The following is a 20,621-nucleotide window of genomic DNA, read 5'->3' as shown; positions in this document are numbered from 1 at the left end:
TAATTTTTAAGATTTTCTATGTTGGTATATAGAAAGAAATATAAGAGGCACCTCTAAACTCAAGAAGTGAAGTTGTGCATTCCGATATGAAAAGGGTCGTGCTACACAGGGTCGTACCAAAGGGTACTATACCTTCAACTCTGTCGACTCTAGAAACATTTCCCTCGCCCTTGTTAATCGAAGCCTTGCTTTAAAACTGCGATCGTAAAGTTTCTGCAAGTTCCAAAACTTATTCGCTCATTGACCCAACTGGCCACTGCTTCAGTGCCCCCAAGCAGTCAATGCATTTGAGTTTTAACATCTGTTCTTATTGAAAGAGTATGCATTTGGTCATTTACAGGAAAAAGAGAATGTCCTCGGGACACCAACTTCTTAGTTATAAAACCCTCCCATTTCCTAAAAAAGAGGCAGAAAGAGAGTTTGTTTTGTACAGAAATGTATAAACAGTAGCATAAAGAAGCATACATAAGTATTGTGGCCATTCTGATCAAACATCAACCCAGACCAGGTACCTTCTGATAGTCTCCAAAATTGCCACACAAACTTGATCAGAGAGGAAATTCTTGTGGGTCAGAGACATAGCACAGCCAAGACACTTCGGAAAAACTGCACACAACCATTCTTATCAAATAAGAACAACTCCCTTGCATCTTTTTATAAACGCACACATTTTAACCCGGACTTTCTACTGGATGCACGCCAATGGGACCCTCCAGTAAGTCTATTGGAAGTGCTGCTGGTAGCCATTTTACGCTTCAACTTGTGTGTTTTCCAGTCTCAACCATAGTCGAATTTTTCCTTTCCATGACCCTGTACAGCACCTTTGTATCTCTCGGATACGCTTTTGTTTCGCCTAATTACAAATCTCAACAAAAAGTACCACTTTAGCACACCATATACTTTAGTCCATCTCCTTTGAGCACCACATGATGAGGAGCCACCTTGAAGAGTAGAACGTGATTCGAAAATCGAGCTACATTGGAAATCAGACTCTAGAACTTGCAGATGATCCACATCAAAGAAAGATGAGTTTAGTGGCTCAGAATCACAGATCAGAGAAGAGTTGGCAAAGTTTGGGGAACTTGGCATCTGATCATATCTTACAACCATAGAATCAAAACCCTGCAAAGCATGATCGTCCAAGCCACTCGAATTCCCAATAGAACCCATCGATGAAATTATTTCAGAAGTGTATGCATTTGATGGTGTAAAATCAAAACCACTAAATTTTGGAGAAGCTAAGTACTTGCTACCATATGAATGATCCTCCATTGGTGAGCTCGGGGTGTAAAGGAAACTGAGTGGGTGAGAAGAGCCATCTACAAGAGAATTTTCATCGTCAATAGAGTCGACTTCTTCCCAGTGTTCGTATGCGGAGATAACCAGGTTGTGAGCATCAGCCTGTGTTCAGAATGAATCTACTAAATCAGCTTAAAAAATGTAAAGCAACTAAAAAGTACAGTAAATGTCTATTTAGAGGTGACAGGAGATGAGTGCCTTTTCAACTTCAGATAGCTTATCTTTGGGAACGTACTGGTAATCTGAAAGTAGCCCCATCACTTGCCCTACAACATTAAATACCACTCCGCTTTTCTGTTCCAAATCACGAGGCTTGTATACGTAAATCTTCTTATCGAGCACACATGTCTGTGCATGCTCAATTGTAGCTTCCCACATTTTAGTAGACATACCAGGGCCAAAAATCTGATTTTAAAACAAAAAAAGGTGTAAGTATTGTCGTTTTCACAGCATTTAGATAGATGATACACGAGAAAAGGTATTTACATTACGAAGTCTTGAAGGTTGTACATAAAGCTGAGTTAGGAAATCTTGCACCGTCTCGATTTTTTCTTGGCTAAGGCGCTTATGATAGACTCCATCCTTGCTAATCTTCTGCAATCTCCATACTTCATCCCCCAGAGATGGAGGGTGGTGCTTCTTGTACACTAAACCAAATGGCAGAGGTCAAATTTTATTTGATATGTCAATACAAAGAAATACGATATAATAAAGCCAAGTACTCACATTCTCCGCGGTGATCCCTGACCACAAACGATGCAGTCTTTGCTTCCAGTACTCTTGTTCCGACATTATCGTCTATAATTCTTGCACCCAGCCTAAACCGACGGCATCGAGTCCAGCTTGAATTGTCAGTGAAAGAAATCTCACCTACCATACCAATGCCATATTTGAGACTCACAAATGTATCTCCTGTAAGAAGTGGTTTCTTTCCTTCCCTCTCTCTTACAATGTTATTCTTAAACTCCTCCACAGTATAATTATCACCTCCACCCTCAAAATCACCCTCTAGGACTACAATTTCCACTTTGGCTGAGGATTGAGGCCCAGTGTCAACAACTTCCCCACTTATGGTGTCAACCAAAGCCACCGTCAAGTTGGAACCATCTCTTCCTTCAATGCGAGCTCCGGTAAATACCGGGAGAGACATACCAGTTACGAACTTCAATTGTAAGCATCTCGACCCGGAAGAACAGATTTCTTTACCGTCATTTCCATCATTCCTTTACATAAATGCATGATATTTCATCAATACCTCTAATATATTATCCATACATAGACGATTTTGGGTTTAACTATTTATTATCTATTTTCACGTCCTCTCTATTACTATTTTTAGAAGTGGGGTCGACAATGCTTAAGAAATTAAACAAATCACAAAAAAGATTACCTTTGCACCCTAGTAATGTACTTTCTGAGCGCCAGTTCAACCTCCTCCCTTACCTGGGCACACAACTAGCAAGCTTACAACAAACGCTAAAAATTCCAACTATTTCATCCGTTAGAACACAGATATACGTTTTTATGGATTTTTTTTTTTATAGAATTAAAACGTATAAATACCATAACAAATCAGAACTGTTGATGCAATTTCCCTATCCCATTAATTCACTTTAAAATGTCTGTCTTCATTTCAAGTTTCCCATGAAGTAGCCATTTATACCATGCCAATCCAAATGGTTTAGCCCCACCCTTATAACAGAAGTGTTTAATATTCATGAACTGTAGGGATTTCATTAGCAGTCAATCACAAGAATAGCACATTCTCGGAATTGCCTCATTTTAACTTTTCTTAGGGTTTAAATTTTAATGGTCAACAGATATAAGAACCCTAATAATCACAAGTCAAATCAAAATAGCCACATTATTTACTTTTGTTGCAAAAGATGTCCAGACTATAAAAGTTCTCTTCCTTCCTGGTTTGTTTAGTAGAGAATTTTCTTTCCTTTTTAGAATGTCCTATTCTTTGTTCTTTCAGATACTTTCCTATTCCAACAAAGGTAGACTAAACAAATTCCATAGGCACTTTCAGTACTGCCACTTCTAAGGTAGAAGGTAAAAAAGTTACACCAGAAATTTTGAAATGATGGCATGAACAGAGAGAAACATATACAAAGGAGGCAAGATTTCCACAATAAAGTTTATCGGTGGGTTCGACCCCAATGATATTACAAGAAACCTGCTCCTCTGCTGGAAAGCTTTCATTGGTGCCAATTGAAAATTCTATTTGGTGTATAGTATTAGTGTTTCGAGATGAAGATAACCGAATAGGTCAGCATTCTAGAATTAGAAAGAGGTTTTCATATCCCTATGATATCCATTTCCAAAGCACTTGAGTTTTTCCTGTTATGTTTTAGGCTTTGACGCTTCATTAGAGGATTCATGGACCTTATATTTTACAACGGTCCTTTCTCTTTATCCAGAAAAATAGGAAAACGTCCTCAATAATTTGGTAAGGGCTTAGACATCCAGTCCAATCATGCATTTTCAACAGCAATGGAACAATTTCCCATTGATAAAACAATGCATTAAACATATTTCCTGGAGTGATCATGCTTACCACTTTACGAATGAGTGGCTCCAATAGCTGTTGCATTGATTGCAATGATGGGGCATCCTGAATCACACTGTACATTACCAAAGATAAAACATCATATCAAGTGATGAGATTTTTTTTTTTTAAAGAGAAAAAAAAAATTCATTGATGAATAAATAATATTGCATTCAATACATACACAAGAAATGGACATTCAAGACTCCTAAAGGCTTTCTTATAGCAGTCATTAGGCCACAACAAGAATATACTGGTTGAAGGAAGGTCTTGAGGTTCCAAGAACTATTGGCAACATACTTTGCCTTAATATGATCAAGATAGGAAGAGTCCTAGCCACCTCTTCCATCATATCTAGTAAACATCTACTTTGAGCCAAGCTAATACCGAATGTCTCGAGAAATGTATCCCAATTACTATAGCAAAGACATCTCCATAAAATTCAAATCTTCTGAAGCCCTCTTATACATCAAAGCATAGCCCAAGGATCCAAATCAATTCATCAAGAAAAAAACTTAACCTTCTTTGGAATTTTCGTCTTTCTAGGGCTTGGCGGGAGAGGAGAAGGGTAGAACGTGCAGAAAAACGAGAAAAGAAAGATTTATGAGAGAACAACGATTCGATAGCTTGAGCGTCCACATAAATTAATAACTAAAATTTGGAATGAGATAAACTCTCTATAATAAGGAAATCGTGGCGAAAAAATTCATGGCTTCCCATTCAAAGAGGGGTCTCCAAAAATGAAAGTTGGGAAATGGAAGGAGATTCACCTAGTAAGGGACGAAATAATCAAGTGTTTTTTCAAGAAAATGGTGGTAAGAGAGCCCTCACTAATCAAAATCGATCCTCCTCCAGAAATTAAATTCCATCCACCGCCTCCACCAACCATTTCTGTCTAGAGATTGGTCTATATTAGCCTGTCCAAGGGTTAACCAGTTCTTCTCTAAGTTGCAACTAATCTGAGGGAGTCCAACCTACTCCCACAAGATCATACCTGACAGCTTCTTCAAGCCAACTTTGTTCTTTAGGGGAATCTCAAACAAACTCAATTGCAAATACTCGTCCCTTTAGGCTCGCACTCATTATGATGCCCCACATAAATGCATCATTTTCATCTGGTCAGAATAGTCCCTAGAATCCACCCAAAAGAACTTAAACATGAATCATCAGCTCGCTTACCAACTCATGTAGGATACCATACAAACAGTTCTCCCAAAATTCAATTGAACCAAAGAAGCCAGATCGCACCACGTTCCTACTTCCAATTCTAAACATAAAGTAGCATTGGCAATGAAACTCACTCGAAATCCATATTGCAAGGAGAAATTACAGAGAACCCCTATAATCAACTAGGAAACTTCGATATGCACTACTTTACAAGAACAATCCCACAAAGTGTTAGAAGAACACGACTCTCCACAATGGTATGATATTGTCCACTTTGAGCATAAGCTCTCATGGCTTTGCTTTGGGCTTCCCAAAAGGCCTCACACCAATGGAGTTAGTATTCCTCACTTATAAACCCATGATCATTCCCTAAATTAGCCGATGTGGGACTTTCATCATCCAACACAAAGCAGTGAAATAAAAGAGTAAAAGGGCGAGAAGCCGTGTAGTACCTCCAGAAACGGAACTTTCTACGCTTATCATCGGGATTGTCACCATCCGACGGACCATCTCCATCATCTGGATTTCTTTTCTGCGACAACATAGGAGGGCGGAAGACATACAGACACAGGACGATGCGATGGTATTGGCAAAGATTGCAATAAACTAAAAAGACTAACATGCGGCGCAAGAGGGAAGAAAAGATATATACAAATATGGTAACATATGCAAGCCCACAAACTAATTGCGATCAAACAAAACAGGAAAAGAAGTTGCACAAAAAAACCATCAAATCCCTTTGTTCGTTTCCTTCCCCCTCCTAGCCTCCATCCAAATTCGGGTTCTCCTTGCCCTGAAACTCAATCGAAGTCGTCTTTTTCCCCTCAAACCTTACTTGACCGGACTCAAAAGAAGAACCCGGTGCTGTGGCGGAGTACGGCCGCTAAGAAGAAGAGTAGAAGCCAGAAGTGTAGCAGAAGAAGAAGAACGTTGGAGATATTTCCGTTGAACAGAAAGGCGAAGGCAACTGAGTGGGTGTGTCAGTCAGAGAAAGCGAGAGCGTGTGGGTGGCGGAATAGCCCGCCAAACCGCGTCGAGCGAAGGCTGATGTCAGCAAAAATGGGGCCCACCGTAATTTTTTGAAGACCATTCGCACGCCTTCTTGCATCGGCTCGCAATATCGCGCTTTCCTCTACCAAATTTGCCACATACCATAATGTCCTCTCAAGTGGGGCCATTCTCCACGTCATTTTCATTCGCTCCCTACGGTTTAAATACTAATTTGACTCTTAACACAAATATTAAAGTAATATTTAAACCTTTTCCAACGGGGTGAACGTATTTTAAATTCGAGCCATTAAATACTTCAATGGAAAAATACTCGTTTTTTAAATTACGACATGAGATTTCACGTTAATTATAGAGGAGAATAAAACATTCTTTATGTGGAAACTTCTTTTTAACCGATACATTTTAAAATCGTGAGGTTATCGATCAGCCCAGGACGAAAACATCTCCTAACAAATGCGTTGGTTGGACACTCAAGGGGTGTGTGCATGCATTGTTAGATAAAACCTGAGTTTACCGTTTTTCTTATTCACACGATTTCAGAAAATCGTCAGTTTGACTATTTGACAAATCACGTCGAATGGATCACCATAGTTTTAGACTGAAATTTTGTAGGGAGTGACACAGATTTAGTTGCCACTCTCAGCCAATTTTAGAATCCTTTTTACTTTAAATAGGATATTTGTTCAGAAAATAAAACACCCTGAACGCAGTCAAATTCAGAGTTATTTTTCTCTCTCCTGTTACGCATTTTCCCAATTTTCTCTCACCGAAATTCTATGAAAACCAACATGCATGGGGCAAAAAGGGAAAAAGGAGCGTGAATCTCAACTAAAGTTGACGGCCTCATTTCCACGAATCTTCCTTTGTACTTCCAAGCCACGACTCTCAGGCTCAGAATGACATAATTACCCCCGGCTCTAAACCAAGGCTTTTAGTTCCAATCACGTAAGCCATTCATACAAGTCAACGAACAACATGATGTTCATATCCCCTCCCGCTGAAAATTCAACTTTAGACTATCCCTGCATCTAACAACTAACTAAGATAATAATATCTATTTTGTTTTGTAGTAGCTACATTCAAGAATTTTTCTTTTTTGGGGGTGAAAAAGAGTTCTCTCGTGTGGACTTAACAACTACTTACAAAGTTCATTTTCGGCTCAACGTCGTCGGTTGGTGCAAGACAAACCAAGTTTGGAATCTTATTGAAAATAATTACCATCTGTGTTATAAGCGCAACCAATGACCACAATAACCAGATGAGCTACACGACCGCCTTCTGCAAGTAGTCGAATCGACTCCACATTCTTCATTGCTGAAACATTTATGATCTGCTCGAGCATCAAGGATATGGCAAGCACTCTCTAGTTGTTGGTCACCATCTCCAGCTGTGTTTAGTGAGGTAGCTGGGCAGACTTGAAGAGACATTGCACTAGACCTTCTTGATGAATTTTCACCCTGCAGATATAAATGCACTTCATCTCCACCAATTCATTTCACATTTTAAAATATTCCTTCCAAGTTTTTTCTTCATTAAATTTTCCCACTCTACTGGGCATAATATCTCAAACAGCTGCCGGGCTCCCTGTGATGAGGGCTTAAATGAAAATCAAGATTAGACAGTGGGAGTAATACCTTGATAGATGTCCCGTTGGTCAGGCCATACACCTCTGGCAGTCGCTCGTGCCAAGAACTTAGGACTGGCAGGGGGTGACCCTCGGTGGTGAAGATGTAATTTTGATCGACCAGAAACGAGTCGTCAAATAAAAGATATAAATATTTGCACCTACATAAAGAGGGATGGTGTGATGACCAATCTGATTTTCTGGATAACAGAATTGGGAGAGAGAAAGAGATCATACGTTTCAGAGAGGAAAAAACTATGTTGATGATCTTCCAACTGCATAGTTGTAACATCTCTAACACTTGCAAATCCTCCTTCAACTTTAGTGTACAAGATAAGAGACTTCATGATTGATTCACCCACTTCAAAGTACCATGGATCTACAATGCCAAAAGCCAAACGGAAGGAATCCAAGTAAGGCAGTATAGCTTTATAACTAATAGTTGGATAAGACGTAAGGAAACTAGCATTCCAAGAATACTATGTTACAGCAGAGCTTCAAACTTTTAGTCGACGTGAAACGAAATAATCATAATATACAATGTTGAAGTTTTTGAAAAATAAAACCTTTGGTTGCTTGATATAAGTAAAAAGTTGACTCTGCCAATTCTGGACGGAGAGGATAATACTTTTCAGTGGGATGCAGCATCTGATAGTCAAGTAAATACCTGAACAATTTAAAATCCCAGACTTAAGAATTAATGGTTGTCATGGAAAATACTGGAACTCTAATAGATTGAAACAAGATAGTTGACAAAAGAAAATAAGATAGAACAGCGAAAGTTCTGTGTTCTGGTCAAAACATGGAATAGTTTAAATGGACAGATTTGCAAGCAGCATACCTTTCCGGCAGAACTCCATATTTCTCCCACACATGAAAGAACTCACGGTGTGATGAATTAGCGGCCGGAATATCCCCAACAAGAACCTACTAACAGAGAGTCAATGACAAACAGTCATATTCGAGTAGAGTATCATTTACTAAAACTTCAAAGATTACTGCAACTAGCCTGTAGGCCAGGCCAAAATGCTTGAAGGCTTGTGAGCTGCCAATGGGTTGCCCTCCCTGTCCTCATATCAGCCTCATGATACCTACATTACCAAATAATTTCAAGTAAGCCGCCCAAAATAAGATAATAATTTTTTGTATGTACCTTTTAAAAATTTGTTCTTAAAGAATATTGTTAAGAATTGTTTTTATTTGTTATTGTTTAAAATCTATTGGGAGAAAAAAAGAAAAAAAAAAGGTTGGTGTGCATTGAAAATTACAATTATTGTAGCTTAGAAACGGCTAAAAATGAATATAGTTTTGTATAATTTAAGAAAATGTGTTCGTACTAAAATATTCATAAAAATAGTGTACACGCTACCATGGACCATGTCTGAAATATTTCTGCACAGCAAGGTAAGCAGTGTGGAACATTCTCCAGAATTCTTCTTTTCCAAAAAGTACATGAGCCTTAAATAGATATTCATAGAATGAATCAACCCCTTGAAGAAACCACAAGAATCCAACATCAGTATTAGGTTTCTACTCTTCCAAGAGCATAATTATGTATAATTCTACCCCGAGCTCAATTGCATAAAACAGGTTTTCTTCCTGATAGACGTTGAGTTAATATTACAAGAGTATGGAAGCGCCTTAAAAGAGGTGGGAGACAATTATCGAAGAAGAAAAATATAGTAATAATGAAGATGTGATAACTTCTACCAAAACATGTAAAAATCTGTGTTGTCAACAACAAATATCTTACCAGCACCAATTCCAGATGAGAACTCAATCCATTCACCTGTTTCCACATCCAATGTAGTTCCAAGTAAATTCAATGAACTGCGCATGCTCCACAACTTACGAAGAGCACGCAAAGCAGCAGATTCAAACCTGGGGTCACCAGTCAATTGCGATAATGCTCCCATTTCGAGAATTAGAGAACCTATATCCAGATAAAAATTGATCCAATTCAGACCATAAAATTTTCATGTATACTTATCTTAACAATAAAAGATAAGAGCTCACCACACCCGGAAGAACTTGTTTCAGTAGTTTCATTCTCCATCACTCCATGCTGCCCACAGAATTTTGGATTGATGTGGAGTCATATACTCCTCTTTAGAGGGAGAAAATGGAACCATGACCCAGAAAAACGTATTCATATATTTTAAAACTGCAAAGAAAACTTCTGAAAATATCTATGGACTCCCTAAGCGTACCATGCATACAGTGAGTTTAAGCTGCATTAAAAATATCATCCAAATAGTTGACCTCCACCCCACCCACGCCCCAAGAAAAAAAGAACTGCTGAGAAGAACAAAAGGAACAAAGCAAGGTAAGATCTGGCTTGTTGGATGCAAAATTTGTTCAGTACACCTAAGGAGATTCACTTATTCTCGTTATGATCATTTAGAAACTTATACCAAGAATATTGTTCAACATGCAAACAGCATAAACGACTTATAAGGCATCAGAGACATATCTCAATTCTCAATGACTGCAAAATTAGCTCACTAAAAGAAGACAGGGTCCAGTGAATACAAAATCCCATGAAAATCATATAGCATGAAGTTTAATATATCATAATATTTATAAACAATTAGATTTGGACCGAAGCAGATGATAGGTAATACCTTGAGGTTAATCCACGCATATGGCAACCCTGTGGGGGTATTAAATGCAGGTAGGAAGCGATTCCCTAAGTCTTCGGCCAAAACTAGTAGTTGATTCTTATAACTTTCTCTAGGCAATCGGTTTGTGGAATCAGTTGCAAGAACATGGGCAGAAACAAGTCCTCCAAGAACTCTTATGTTGCACTACAAAATTGTGGTCAAGAGTAAAAATGCATACATTGCTCCTTCATCCACAACATTTTAGCTCTTTCTTAGCATGACAAGCATTTCAACTCTAGAGATGAGCCAACCACATTCATCTTTTTGGGGATTGGGGGTATCTAAGGACTTGGGTACCTCAAATAGATTTATCCGTGCATCAACATCAAAACGTAAATTTTCAGAAAGCCAAAGCACCGCCTTTTGAAATTCAGTGTTGTTGCCTAAAATTACAAGGCTGAAAAGGAAAAATGTGATCATTATGAAACTAATAACTAAACAACCATAAATTCCGGCAGTAATCAATTCATACCTAGACAATGATTCGATGAGTGTAAGAGCAGATCCATTATAATTTTGTGGTAAGTGTTCCAGCTGAAAATTGAAGAATTACACAGTTAATGCACTCCCCACAACCAATTACCACTCTAAAGCCATATTAACATTATATTGATTACCTTAAGATTACCGAGCTCACTGAGGGAGTTGGTGAAGGTCTTCGTAAGAGGTTTTAGCTCATCATGCTGATAGAAATAGGACAGTCAATAGGTTTCTATGTGATCAGAGCGCATGAATCTGTAACCAAGAATACTTACTGGAAATGCATATGTCATATAGTTGTCATATGCATGGTAAAACCTGAAAGCATATAAAAATAAGCCAACTGTCAGATACTTTGCGTGCTAGTGAACGTAGGGATCATCTAAGCAAATACAACAGATGAAATTTAGGCAAGAACAGTGGTGTGTACTAAAATAAGATTATGCAACTCACCAAGAATAAATAGTAAGACACTGTAACTAGAGGTCAAAATAATGCACTCAATGTGGCTCGGATAGAAGTTCAACAAATCTAGTCATAATTTTCCTGAAGACCTAGATTGAATAAGATCCCAACAATATATCATCACTGTACTGCGTCCAATTTCCAGAAAAAAAAGACTAAACGCAGATAAGAATGACGAGCTCCATAGAAACGTCTAAGTCATCATCATAACAAACTAAACAAAAACTGAAAATTCTCCAGACATGACAAAATTAGACTTTATAGTTAGAATTTTCGTAGAATTGAACGAAGTATCTCCTATACCACAAAACGCTAGAGCTTCTCAACACAACACCGATCCACAGAACGATAATGAAGTCAGAACCGCATCCAATAGACCGGAACAAAAAACGAAACTACCGCGATTGAATTAAAAATGCCAACGGAGATTATGAAGATAAGAGGCTTACATCCGGCGGACCTTTTCCCTCATACGCATTCGCTTGGCAGTCCAGTAGTTGTTGGAGCTGGAAGGATTGAAGAGAGCGGAGAAGATGATGAAGAGCAGAAGAATCCATGTGAAAGACCTGCGGGGCAACATGTATGGAATCTATGGACTGGATAAGAATTCCGGGCAGAAGAAGCGAATCGAATAGAATCGAATCGGAGTACGAAGTCAATGGCGCTGGGGATCTGAAGCGAATCGCAGCTCAAATCAAGACGCCCATAGAAACTTGGTTGTCGTGGATTGAATAATTTGGTTAACTATATTTCCTTGAGAGTGGATTATGAAAAGGAAAAGACCTTCCAAATTGAACCAGATGATATGTTATAAAAGGAAACTAATTGAGAAAATTGTCTGAATTGCCACTTCACAATGCCCAAATAAAACATACTTTTTTTTAAATAAAGTTTTATATATATATATATTCTAAATTAATAAAAATATCTCTCAACTTTTCAATATATCTAAAATATATATATATATATATTTCCAACCATTTCAACAATTTTTTTAATAAAAATTATTACTATTTTGTTTAAGACTATTTCAAATTTGATAATTATTTAAAATATAATCTCGAAGTTTTCAAATATTTTATTAATACTCCTAAACCTTCCTAAGAAAACTCAAAACTTTTCTAAAAATTTCAAAAACATCTGTAAATTTAAAAAAGAATTAAAAAATAATTCTAAATTTAAAAAGCAACATTAAAAAATAAAGATAATAGAAAATAACTTTTTATTTTTACGAATATAGTAATGCACTCTTTAAAAATTCACAAATATTTTATAAACATAACTAATATTTTAAAAAATAAAATAGTATTAATAAAACTTTTTAAAGTTTTAAAGATAGTTTTGAAGAGTTTACCACTACTAACATTTTTCTTCAAAACCAAGATATTTTTTTAATTTTCTTTTGAAAATTTAAGGCTTAATTAAAAAAAATTAAAAATTAAGAATATTTTTTTAGACGTTTTTATTTTTGAATTATCAAATCGATTGTTTAGATGACGCAGACAGAAGTTAAGTTTTAAAAAGTGGGCCACATTTCATTTGGGCCTTATCAAATGGGTTATCCGTACACCTTTGTCCGAATAACATGGTACTTAAAATGAGAGATTAACAAAAACCTACTTAATTTCTTAATTTTCATACTTATCTATTCATTTATTTTTTATTGCATTTCTTGATGCTTCAATCCTAATTTTAGATCTATATTTATTAATTTGAAAGCATCTAACAGTTTAAAAAAAAAAAAAAAAAACTAAATTTATTTCTACGTTTTTTTATAAAAATAAAATATTTGAATATTCGTGCTAAAAAAATAATTTATATTTTATTCTAAATCCACCAAAACCCTGTATCCCGCAATTGAATCATAAACCCTAAAATTAGTACCTGAAGTTGTTGTGTCGATCGACACGAATAATCCGCTGTAATTGATTTGATTTGATTCAGTCATCAATGGGACGTTCTCTGTTCGTTAGATCTCGGAGGCCATTACCGGCCTCCTACATAAACAATCTCCTGAAACCTCCCATTTTCACCCCTATTTCATCCCCTCTCTGTTTCCCCAATCCATCATTGCTTCCTTCTCGTTATTCAATTGTTCCTTATTGAGAGGAAGCTGGGTTTCTGCCGCCTCCTTCCTCTTCCGCCATGGACTTCTTTCCTCTTGCCGCTTTCCTTTGTGTAATTTTGCTCTCTGCTTCCTTCTCTGTTCGATCAGAGCTTTCTCTCGATTATTACCAGAAGACTTGCCCCGATTTTGAGAGAATCGTTCACGAGGCCGTCGTTCACAAGCAAACTGCTAGTCCAATCACCGCTGCCGCTACTATGCGCCTCTTCTTTAACGATTGTTTGGTTGGAGGTTGCGATGCTTCTGTTCTCATCTCCTCTAATGTCTTCAACCACGCCGAGCGCGAAGCCGAAATCAACCTCTCTCTTCCAGGAGACGCCTTCGACGTCGTCACTCGAGCGAAGATTACCTTGGAGCTTTCCTGCCCCGGGATCGTCTCTTGCTCCGACGTACTAGCACAGGCGACTCGTGATCTCATCGCCGTCACAGGCGGACCGTCGTATGGCGTTCAATTAGGGCGCGAAGACAGTCACGTCTCGAAATCTTCAGACGTGGAAGGAAACATTCCGATTGCAAACCAAACAGTCGACAAGATGATCAAGCTATTCACAGGGAAAGGCTTCACGATTCAGGAAATGGTAGCGCTGTACGGCGGACGCACAATCGGATACTCAAATTGCAGGGAATTTGGCGACCGGCTCTTCAAGTTCAGCAAGACAACACCAACCGATCCAGAGCTTCATCCGAAGTTGGCGGAGGCTTTGAAAACGACTTGCACGGATTACGAGAAGAATCCTGGATTGTCGGCATACAGCGACGTCGTAACGCCGTTGAAGTTCGACAACCAATACTACCGGAACCTGCTGAGAGGTATGGCGCTTTCGAAGTCAGAACATGCATTGGCAAAGGATCCAAGGACGAAGAAGTTTGTGGAGATGTACGCGGGAAATCAGGACCTGTTCTTCAAGGACTTTGCAAAAGCTATGGAGAAGATGAGCGTTCGCGAGGTGAAAACTGGCGGGAAAGGAGAAGTGAGGAGGAGATGTGATGTGTTCAATTCAATCCGCACTCAGAAAATATAAATTTTCCAACTGTAATTGCATTTTGGCACAGTAAAAACAATTTTTTTTATTATTATAATTAAGGGAATTTTATTTATTTATTTATTTTTTGTAAGAATCATTTGGAACTTGTTTATTGATGGAAATAAGAGGAAGATGAAGCCTGCAAATTTAATTCCCCTTTTTTATTATTATTATTATATATATATATATATATATATATATATTTTTTTTTTTTTTTTTTTTTTTTTTTTTTTTTTTTTTTTTTTTTTTTTTTTTTTTTTTTTTTTTTTTTTTTTTTTTTTTTTTTTTTTTTTTTTTTTTAATATTGTAAGAATTAATTTTGTTAATACTCCCATGGTAATTTATATATTTGTAAATATTTTAAAAGGTAATCATGCAAGGATGAGCTAACTCACATCTTCAGTAGAATTGTAGGTGTAACTTGTCTGCATGCATGAAGCTAGAATTGCTAGTAATCACCGATCAGATGTATGGCGGTGAATTTGTTCTCAGACCTTGTACACATCGTCCGTCACATTATAGGAGCTGGTCATGCTCGAACTGGTTACCTTAAAAGTAAAAAAATGAGATGGAGGCTCAAAATCATGGATCATAAGCAGTGGGGCCGAGGTGACGTATGTGCAAGAATCTTATCATTTTCGCGCTTTCCCATCACCAATAAAAACTTCATATCAAATTTCGACGTCACCCTTACTTTTTTTAATAACAATTCAAGACTTTTAATTTGTATCGAAATTAATTAATTGCATACACTATAACAAATTTTAATGCAAATAAATAAATAAATAAAAGTTGAAATATAAGAGATTAAATTGATTTTTGATTTTTAAGATGGGAAAGTAAACTGTATCCAGCCAATCTGCATTATATAGACACAAAAAAACATGCCATAATAATGGAATTCAAGAGACAAACCCCTCTCCAGTACACCAAATATGCTTTTTTTTCTCTGTTATTTTGTTTTTTTCTCAATAAAATTATAATAATACATACCAAAATTTATTTATTTTTTCTTATCCCAGTTCTTAACTGCATTTTGGATTTGGGAGAAACCCAAAATAAAGCCTTGAGAGCTTATGCTAATGAATAATATCATACTATTGTGGAGAGTATTCATTCGAATATGTTATTAGAATTATGCCCAGACTTAGTCGTGCCAATTGGTAAATCCTCAAATGTAGAGCCCCTAAACTTAGTCAAGCCTCGTAAATCTTCAAATGTAATCTTGATGGTAGTTAAAAAGTGAGAATAGGATAGACACGTGCACGTAATTTGGTCGATCGTACCCCTTCATGTGCTCGACTCTCTTGGAATCGGCTTCCTGGGAAGCTTGATTGTTGAAGCATGGTAGAATTGTAATAGTTCACTAGTAGATATGTATGGTATGTTTTGACCCCTTACATTTTTTTTATTTTTTATTTTATTTTTGGTGATAATTTAAGAAAATATTTAGAATTTGGAAGGAGGGTAGAAATGGAATAAGAGGTTAACAACTGTAAAGTATTATTATCGATAATGAATCATTGGCATTAGAGAAAATGAGAGAGAGAGAGAGTCTCTCCTCTCTGGTTCTCTCTTTTTCCCATTAGAGAGAGAGAGAGAGAGAGAGAGAGAGAGAGAGAGAGAGGGGGAGCGTAAGTGGAGGAGGGAGGCGATTTGAATCCAATTCCTCATTGCTAATCATCACGCAGCCTCTGTGTCTCCTCTTCGCCCATTATGAATTATGATTACTTCTTTTTCTTCTTCTTCTTCTTTTTCTCTCCATCTCTCCAGATATCTTCACAAAAAAAGCCCTAAATCACAGCAAACCCTAAAAACCTAGGGTTTTTTCTCCGATATAATCCAACGACTACATCATCATCAACTGCTCGTCGCTGGGGAATCAAGCTTCATGGTCCGATCGAATCCCGCTCTTCGTCTCCTCCAAGTAAAACTTCTCTTCTTCTTTTTTTGAAGATTCATAAATATTTGTATTATTTGTTCTCCTACATTTCTCTCTCTCTCTAGCCTCTACTTTTCTCTGTGCGTTGTGTCGTTGTTTCTTACTGTATAATTTCATTATTTTCTATCTCTCTTCCGTTACCTTTTCTCTGCACTACCAAGCAATTTATCATCATTAATCCTATTACTCTCTCTCTATATATTTTTTCTATTTGAATTGCTACAATTTTCATTAGGACCTGTTTAATGTGTAATGAGCCCGTGTTTATTTGGTATGCTGTTTTATGTGCTGGAGTTAAATTGATTTTGCTAATATTTGTTTTTTTTTTTTTTAATTTATAGTCAATCATATTTTTATATTTTTAGGGTATTTATATTTAAACTTTGATGTTTTAAAAGGTAAAAATATATTTAAATAAGAAAAAAAAAAACTTCGATAATTTAGTATTTTATGTGATAAACACATGATTTTGTTAAAATAAAAATCAGTAAAATAGAGAGCATATTCCTTAATTGATTAATAATTGTTGAGATTTAATTTAAAACTATATAAATAGAAATTCTGTTAAAAAAAAATTCATTGAATTTCTTATTTTTAAATCACTCACTGAATATAGGAAACTATATGGAATAATAAATTTTAAAAATAATAATTTGTTGAGTTTGAGTTTTTTTTTTTTTTTTTTTTTTTTTTTTTTTTCGTATGAAATTGAAACTATNTTTTTTTTTTTTTTTTTTTTTTTTTTTTTTTTTTTTTTTTTTTTTTTTTTTTTTTTGGCGTATGAAATTGAAACTATCTAATGCATGAAATTTGAGATAAGGTCCGTGATGGAAAAGCATAAATAAAATGAAATAAAATAATAATAATGGAAGAATCTTTTTTGAAATTATGTGCGGCGAGATTGATGTCCTAGTTTGAATTTTTCTCGTTGAATTTAAGAAAGGGCCTTTCATTTTTTTTCTCTTTTTCTTTTTTGGCATTTTCAATACTTTTCCAATTACCCTATTAAAGTAAGAGTTTTGTAAGTTTTTTCTTTTAAACCTTCAAATTAATATGATAATTAATACCTGAATAACATATTGTAATATAAAAACAAACATATTTTGCTTCAAAATTTTGTTCATAATTTAACCCAATCTCATTGATATTCATGGATCTTGATTTTTAATTTTTTTTTATTTGTTGGAAAACCATAAAAAATTTGGACTATAAGGTATTTGTTTAAGTTAATTTTTTCCCTCAATATAAACTTTGAATTATTTTAGAAAATACAGAATTTTTTTTTTGGATACAATAGATATTTATGTTTTATCTAATTAACTAAACTAAATTATAATAAAATAGGAAATGTGATATAAAAAATATCTCTAGAAAAGGTTCGAATTCAACTCCATCAGGTCTCTTTGCTGTCATATTTTCCATATTTTTCTAAAAACATAAAAAAAAAAAAAAAAATTATGGTCTCCTTGCTATCACAATTATGTAAAAATGGTAATTGAAATATATATATACATCTCCCTAAATAATAATAATAATAATAATAATCCATCTCTTTGAATTCCGTGCGAGATTTCTCATTTTTTGCCTTTTTATTTATTTAGTTACATCATCAAATGTAAAAATGAGAAGTATGTAGAAGAGAAAAAAAATCAAATAATTCAAAAATATCTCTTACTTATAAATTTCGTTTACATTTTCCCTTTTAACGTAATAAATTATATTTTAAAAAAATACATTTTAATATTATTAATATTCAAATGAGATGAAAGTTATATAAATAACTTTAACGTAATTTTTATATATGTAATAAGTTATTCAATCTACTGCATAGTTATAAATAATTCTAACACTTTAATTTTTACATGCTATTTTCTATACTCATGTTTAAAGAGCCATAAGCAAAAAGTATAAATTTAAAAAATAAAAAACACATGGAAGTGGCGAACGTTATAATTCCAACCAAAACCCCAACTCAAACCCAAAAAAGTAGAGCATGGCCTGTGCCGTCTCTAGAGGACGAGACTACGTTGCTCCGAGTACATTAACGTGGGTCCCTCCCCAATAATATTTATTTTAATATATAATATCCTAATCCAATTTTATTTGTCGTGTATTAACTTTTATTTAATATTTATCCATTTACATATGTTTACATATAATAGAAGGTAAAAAAGAAATTAAAGATTGTAATAAAATAAAAAGAAAAAAGTCGATAAAAAAAAAATCAGACCCACGAAAACAAACCCAGCTGCGATCCACTGTACTTGAGCCCTAAAGCAACGCACTCGACCCTCTCCTCACGGTACACTTACTTCTCTCTTTTTTCGTTACTCAAATCATTGTATAATTGGATGCCAGTTAGGTTCTTGCTCAATTTTGGATTTCAGAAATTCTGTTTTTGTGGTTCTGTATGTATGGGTGGCAATGGCAATGGCAATGGCAATTTCCGGTGGAAATTCTCCTTCCTCCATCGTCGTAAATCTAGGGTCGAATCGAACGAGCCTCCTAAAGAGTTCATCTGTCCAGTTTCTTGTTCGTTAATGGCAGACCCAGTTGTCGTCTCTTCTGGACAGACATTTGAGCGTGTTTCTGCGCAGGTTTGCAGAAATTTGGGGTTCTCCCCTGTGTTAGAGGATGGAGCCAAGCCAGATTTCTCGACTGTGATTCCGAATTTGGCTATGAAGAAGACGATTCTCCATTGGTGTGAGAAGTCCGGTGCTCGGAATCCTCAGGCGCCTGATTACAGCTCCGTTGAGAGGCTTGTCAGTGCATTATTGGAGCAGGAGAAGCCTCGGACCGGAATTAGGGACTTGTCGGATAGGGATTTATTGGAGGGAGTATCAGATTTGCCATCGATGAATTTTTCGCACGCCGCGACGGAGTATGGCCGCCGTCCAGAACATTTCTACACGAGCTCCTCCGAGGAATCTGTTATTGTCGGAGGAAGTCCGGGAACTCCTCTGCCATTCACGATTCGACCTGTGCGTTATTCCTTTTCGTCTTCTTCCTCCGAAAATGTGGGAAACAACGCGCTCATCCAAGCCTTAGGACCGAATTCATCGATTGGGGAAGAAGAGAATAAATTCTTAGCGAAGCTCGAGAGTCCTGATGTGTTTGAGCAAGAAGAAGGTATTGTTTCGCTAAGAAAAGTCACGAAAGCCGATGAGAATATTAGGGTTTCGCTTTGTACGCCTCGGATTCTTTCATCTCTCCATTCTTTGGTAACCTCGAGATACCCCAAAGTACAGATCAACGCCGTCGCCTCTCTGGTAAATCTCTCCCTCGAAAAGCCAAACAAACTAAAGATTGCGCGGTCAGGATTGGTTCCACACTTAATCGACGCGCTAAAAGGAGGACATACTGAAACGCAAGAACACGCCGCCGAAGCGCTCTTTAGTCTAGCCTTAGAGGACGATAATCGGATGGCGATCGGATTTCTCGGCGCAATGCCGCCGCTCCTCTACGCACTCCGATCGGAAAACGAGCGAACTCGAGACGTTTCCGCTCTATGTCTCTACAACCTAACAATGATACAAAGCAACCGTGTGAAGCTCGTGAAACTCGGCGCCGTAACGACTCTTCTTTCCATGGTGAAATCAAGAAACTCAACGAACTGGCTGTTGCTGATCCTCTGCAACATCGCCGTGTGCCAGGAGGGGAGATCAGCAATGCTGGACGCCGATGCCGTCGGGCTCTTGGTCGGAATGCTGAGGGAGAAAGAGCTGGACTCCGAATCGGCTCGCGAGAATTGCGTTGCGGCATTGTACGCACTGAGCTATGGAAGCATGAGATTCAAGGGATTGGCGAAGGAAGCCGGAGCAATGGAGGTTTTGAGGGAGATTATTGAAAGAGGAAGCGAGAGGGCGAGGGAGAAGGCGAAGAAGATATTGGAGAGGATGAGGACGAGAGGGAGATCGGTTGACGACGGCGATCGTGGAGGCGAGTCGAGTTTCGAGAGAGGTGGACTCAGTTCGACTGGGTACCGGATGGGAGGTGGAAGGATTCCCAGCTCGGCTAATACGATGCCGTTTTGATGAAATGTTGTTCTGCGTTTGGATTATTGGGCGAGGGTTTGCTCTTGTTTTGTAAACACTGTAATTAATGGATTTTTACCGTCCATATTTGGAAGATTTGATGGGTAATTACAACGGAATTTTAACGTAGTTTCGTACAGATGGGTTATTTTATCTAACTTTTCTCAAGTTAAATTGGATTTTATAGTAATGGATGTAATTAACAAAATTTCAATTTTGCCACGTCATTAGAGTC

At 36.8% G+C, this 20,621-nt stretch overlaps 4 protein-coding genes across 7 annotated transcripts; 2 read left to right on the top strand and 2 right to left on the bottom strand.

Moving 5' to 3' along the window:
• Positions 1-286: 286 nt before the first annotated feature.
• On the bottom strand, positions 287-6,071 carry LOC111485622 (calmodulin-binding protein 60 A-like). Of its 2 annotated transcripts, none has more exons than XM_023132587.1 (7): positions 5,470-6,071; positions 3,860-3,926; positions 2,690-2,742; positions 2,026-2,522; positions 1,786-1,946; positions 1,498-1,704; positions 287-1,401 (listed from the first exon to the last, which is right to left on the bottom strand). In XM_023132587.1, the coding sequence occupies exons 1-7, from the start codon at positions 5,637-5,639 to the stop codon at positions 778-780; spliced, it is 1,779 nt and encodes a 592-aa protein (XP_022988355.1). In that variant the 5' UTR covers positions 5,640-6,071; the 3' UTR covers positions 287-777. The 2 variants fall into 2 exon arrangements, with proteins under 2 accessions (XP_022988355.1, XP_022988356.1); XM_023132588.1 differs by having other exon boundaries at positions 1,183-1,401; positions 1,535-1,704; positions 5,470-6,069.
• A 764-nt stretch (positions 6,072-6,835) lies between these two features.
• LOC111485626 (alpha-mannosidase I MNS5) lies at positions 6,836-12,054 on the bottom strand. The gene is made up of 15 exons (XM_023132591.1): positions 11,710-12,054; positions 11,071-11,113; positions 10,933-10,998; positions 10,788-10,849; positions 10,613-10,712; positions 10,277-10,459; positions 9,669-9,717; positions 9,406-9,585; positions 9,022-9,142; positions 8,662-8,743; positions 8,494-8,579; positions 8,219-8,319; positions 7,890-8,031; positions 7,663-7,813; positions 6,836-7,485 (listed from the first exon to the last, which is right to left on the bottom strand). Exons 1-15 carry the CDS (start codon positions 11,838-11,840, stop codon positions 7,255-7,257), a joined length of 1,728 nt encoding a protein of 575 aa, XP_022988359.1. The 5' UTR covers positions 11,841-12,054; the 3' UTR covers positions 6,836-7,254.
• Positions 12,055-13,081: 1,027 nt separating this feature from the next.
• On the top strand, positions 13,082-14,490 carry LOC111485652 (peroxidase 41-like). Its single transcript, XM_023132631.1, has one exon. It carries the CDS (start codon positions 13,406-13,408, stop codon positions 14,405-14,407), a length of 1,002 nt encoding a protein of 333 aa, XP_022988399.1. The 5' UTR covers positions 13,082-13,405; the 3' UTR covers positions 14,408-14,490.
• A 3,782-nt stretch (positions 14,491-18,272) lies between these two features.
• On the top strand, positions 18,273-20,594 carry LOC111485627 (U-box domain-containing protein 38-like). 3 transcript variants are annotated; one of them, XM_023132594.1, is made up of 2 exons: positions 18,273-18,654; positions 18,838-20,594. In XM_023132594.1, exon 2 carries the CDS (start codon positions 18,893-18,895, stop codon positions 20,384-20,386), a length of 1,494 nt encoding a protein of 497 aa, XP_022988362.1. In that variant the 5' UTR covers positions 18,273-18,654; positions 18,838-18,892; the 3' UTR covers positions 20,387-20,594. The 3 variants fall into 3 exon arrangements, with proteins under 3 accessions (XP_022988362.1, XP_022988361.1, XP_022988363.1); XM_023132595.1 differs by having other exon boundaries at positions 18,274-18,654; positions 18,950-20,594; XM_023132593.1 differs by having other exon boundaries at positions 18,273-20,594.
• Positions 20,595-20,621: the final 27 nt, after the last annotated feature.

The sequence above is a fragment of the Cucurbita maxima genome, unplaced genomic scaffold, assembly GCF_002738345.1.
Source record: "Cucurbita maxima cultivar Rimu unplaced genomic scaffold, Cmax_1.0 Cma_Scf00010, whole genome shotgun sequence".
Lineage (NCBI taxonomy): Eukaryota > Viridiplantae > Streptophyta > Magnoliopsida > Cucurbitales > Cucurbitaceae > Cucurbita > Cucurbita maxima.
Note: the sequence above shows the minus strand (reverse complement) of the source record. Positions and strands in the feature narration are given on the sequence as shown.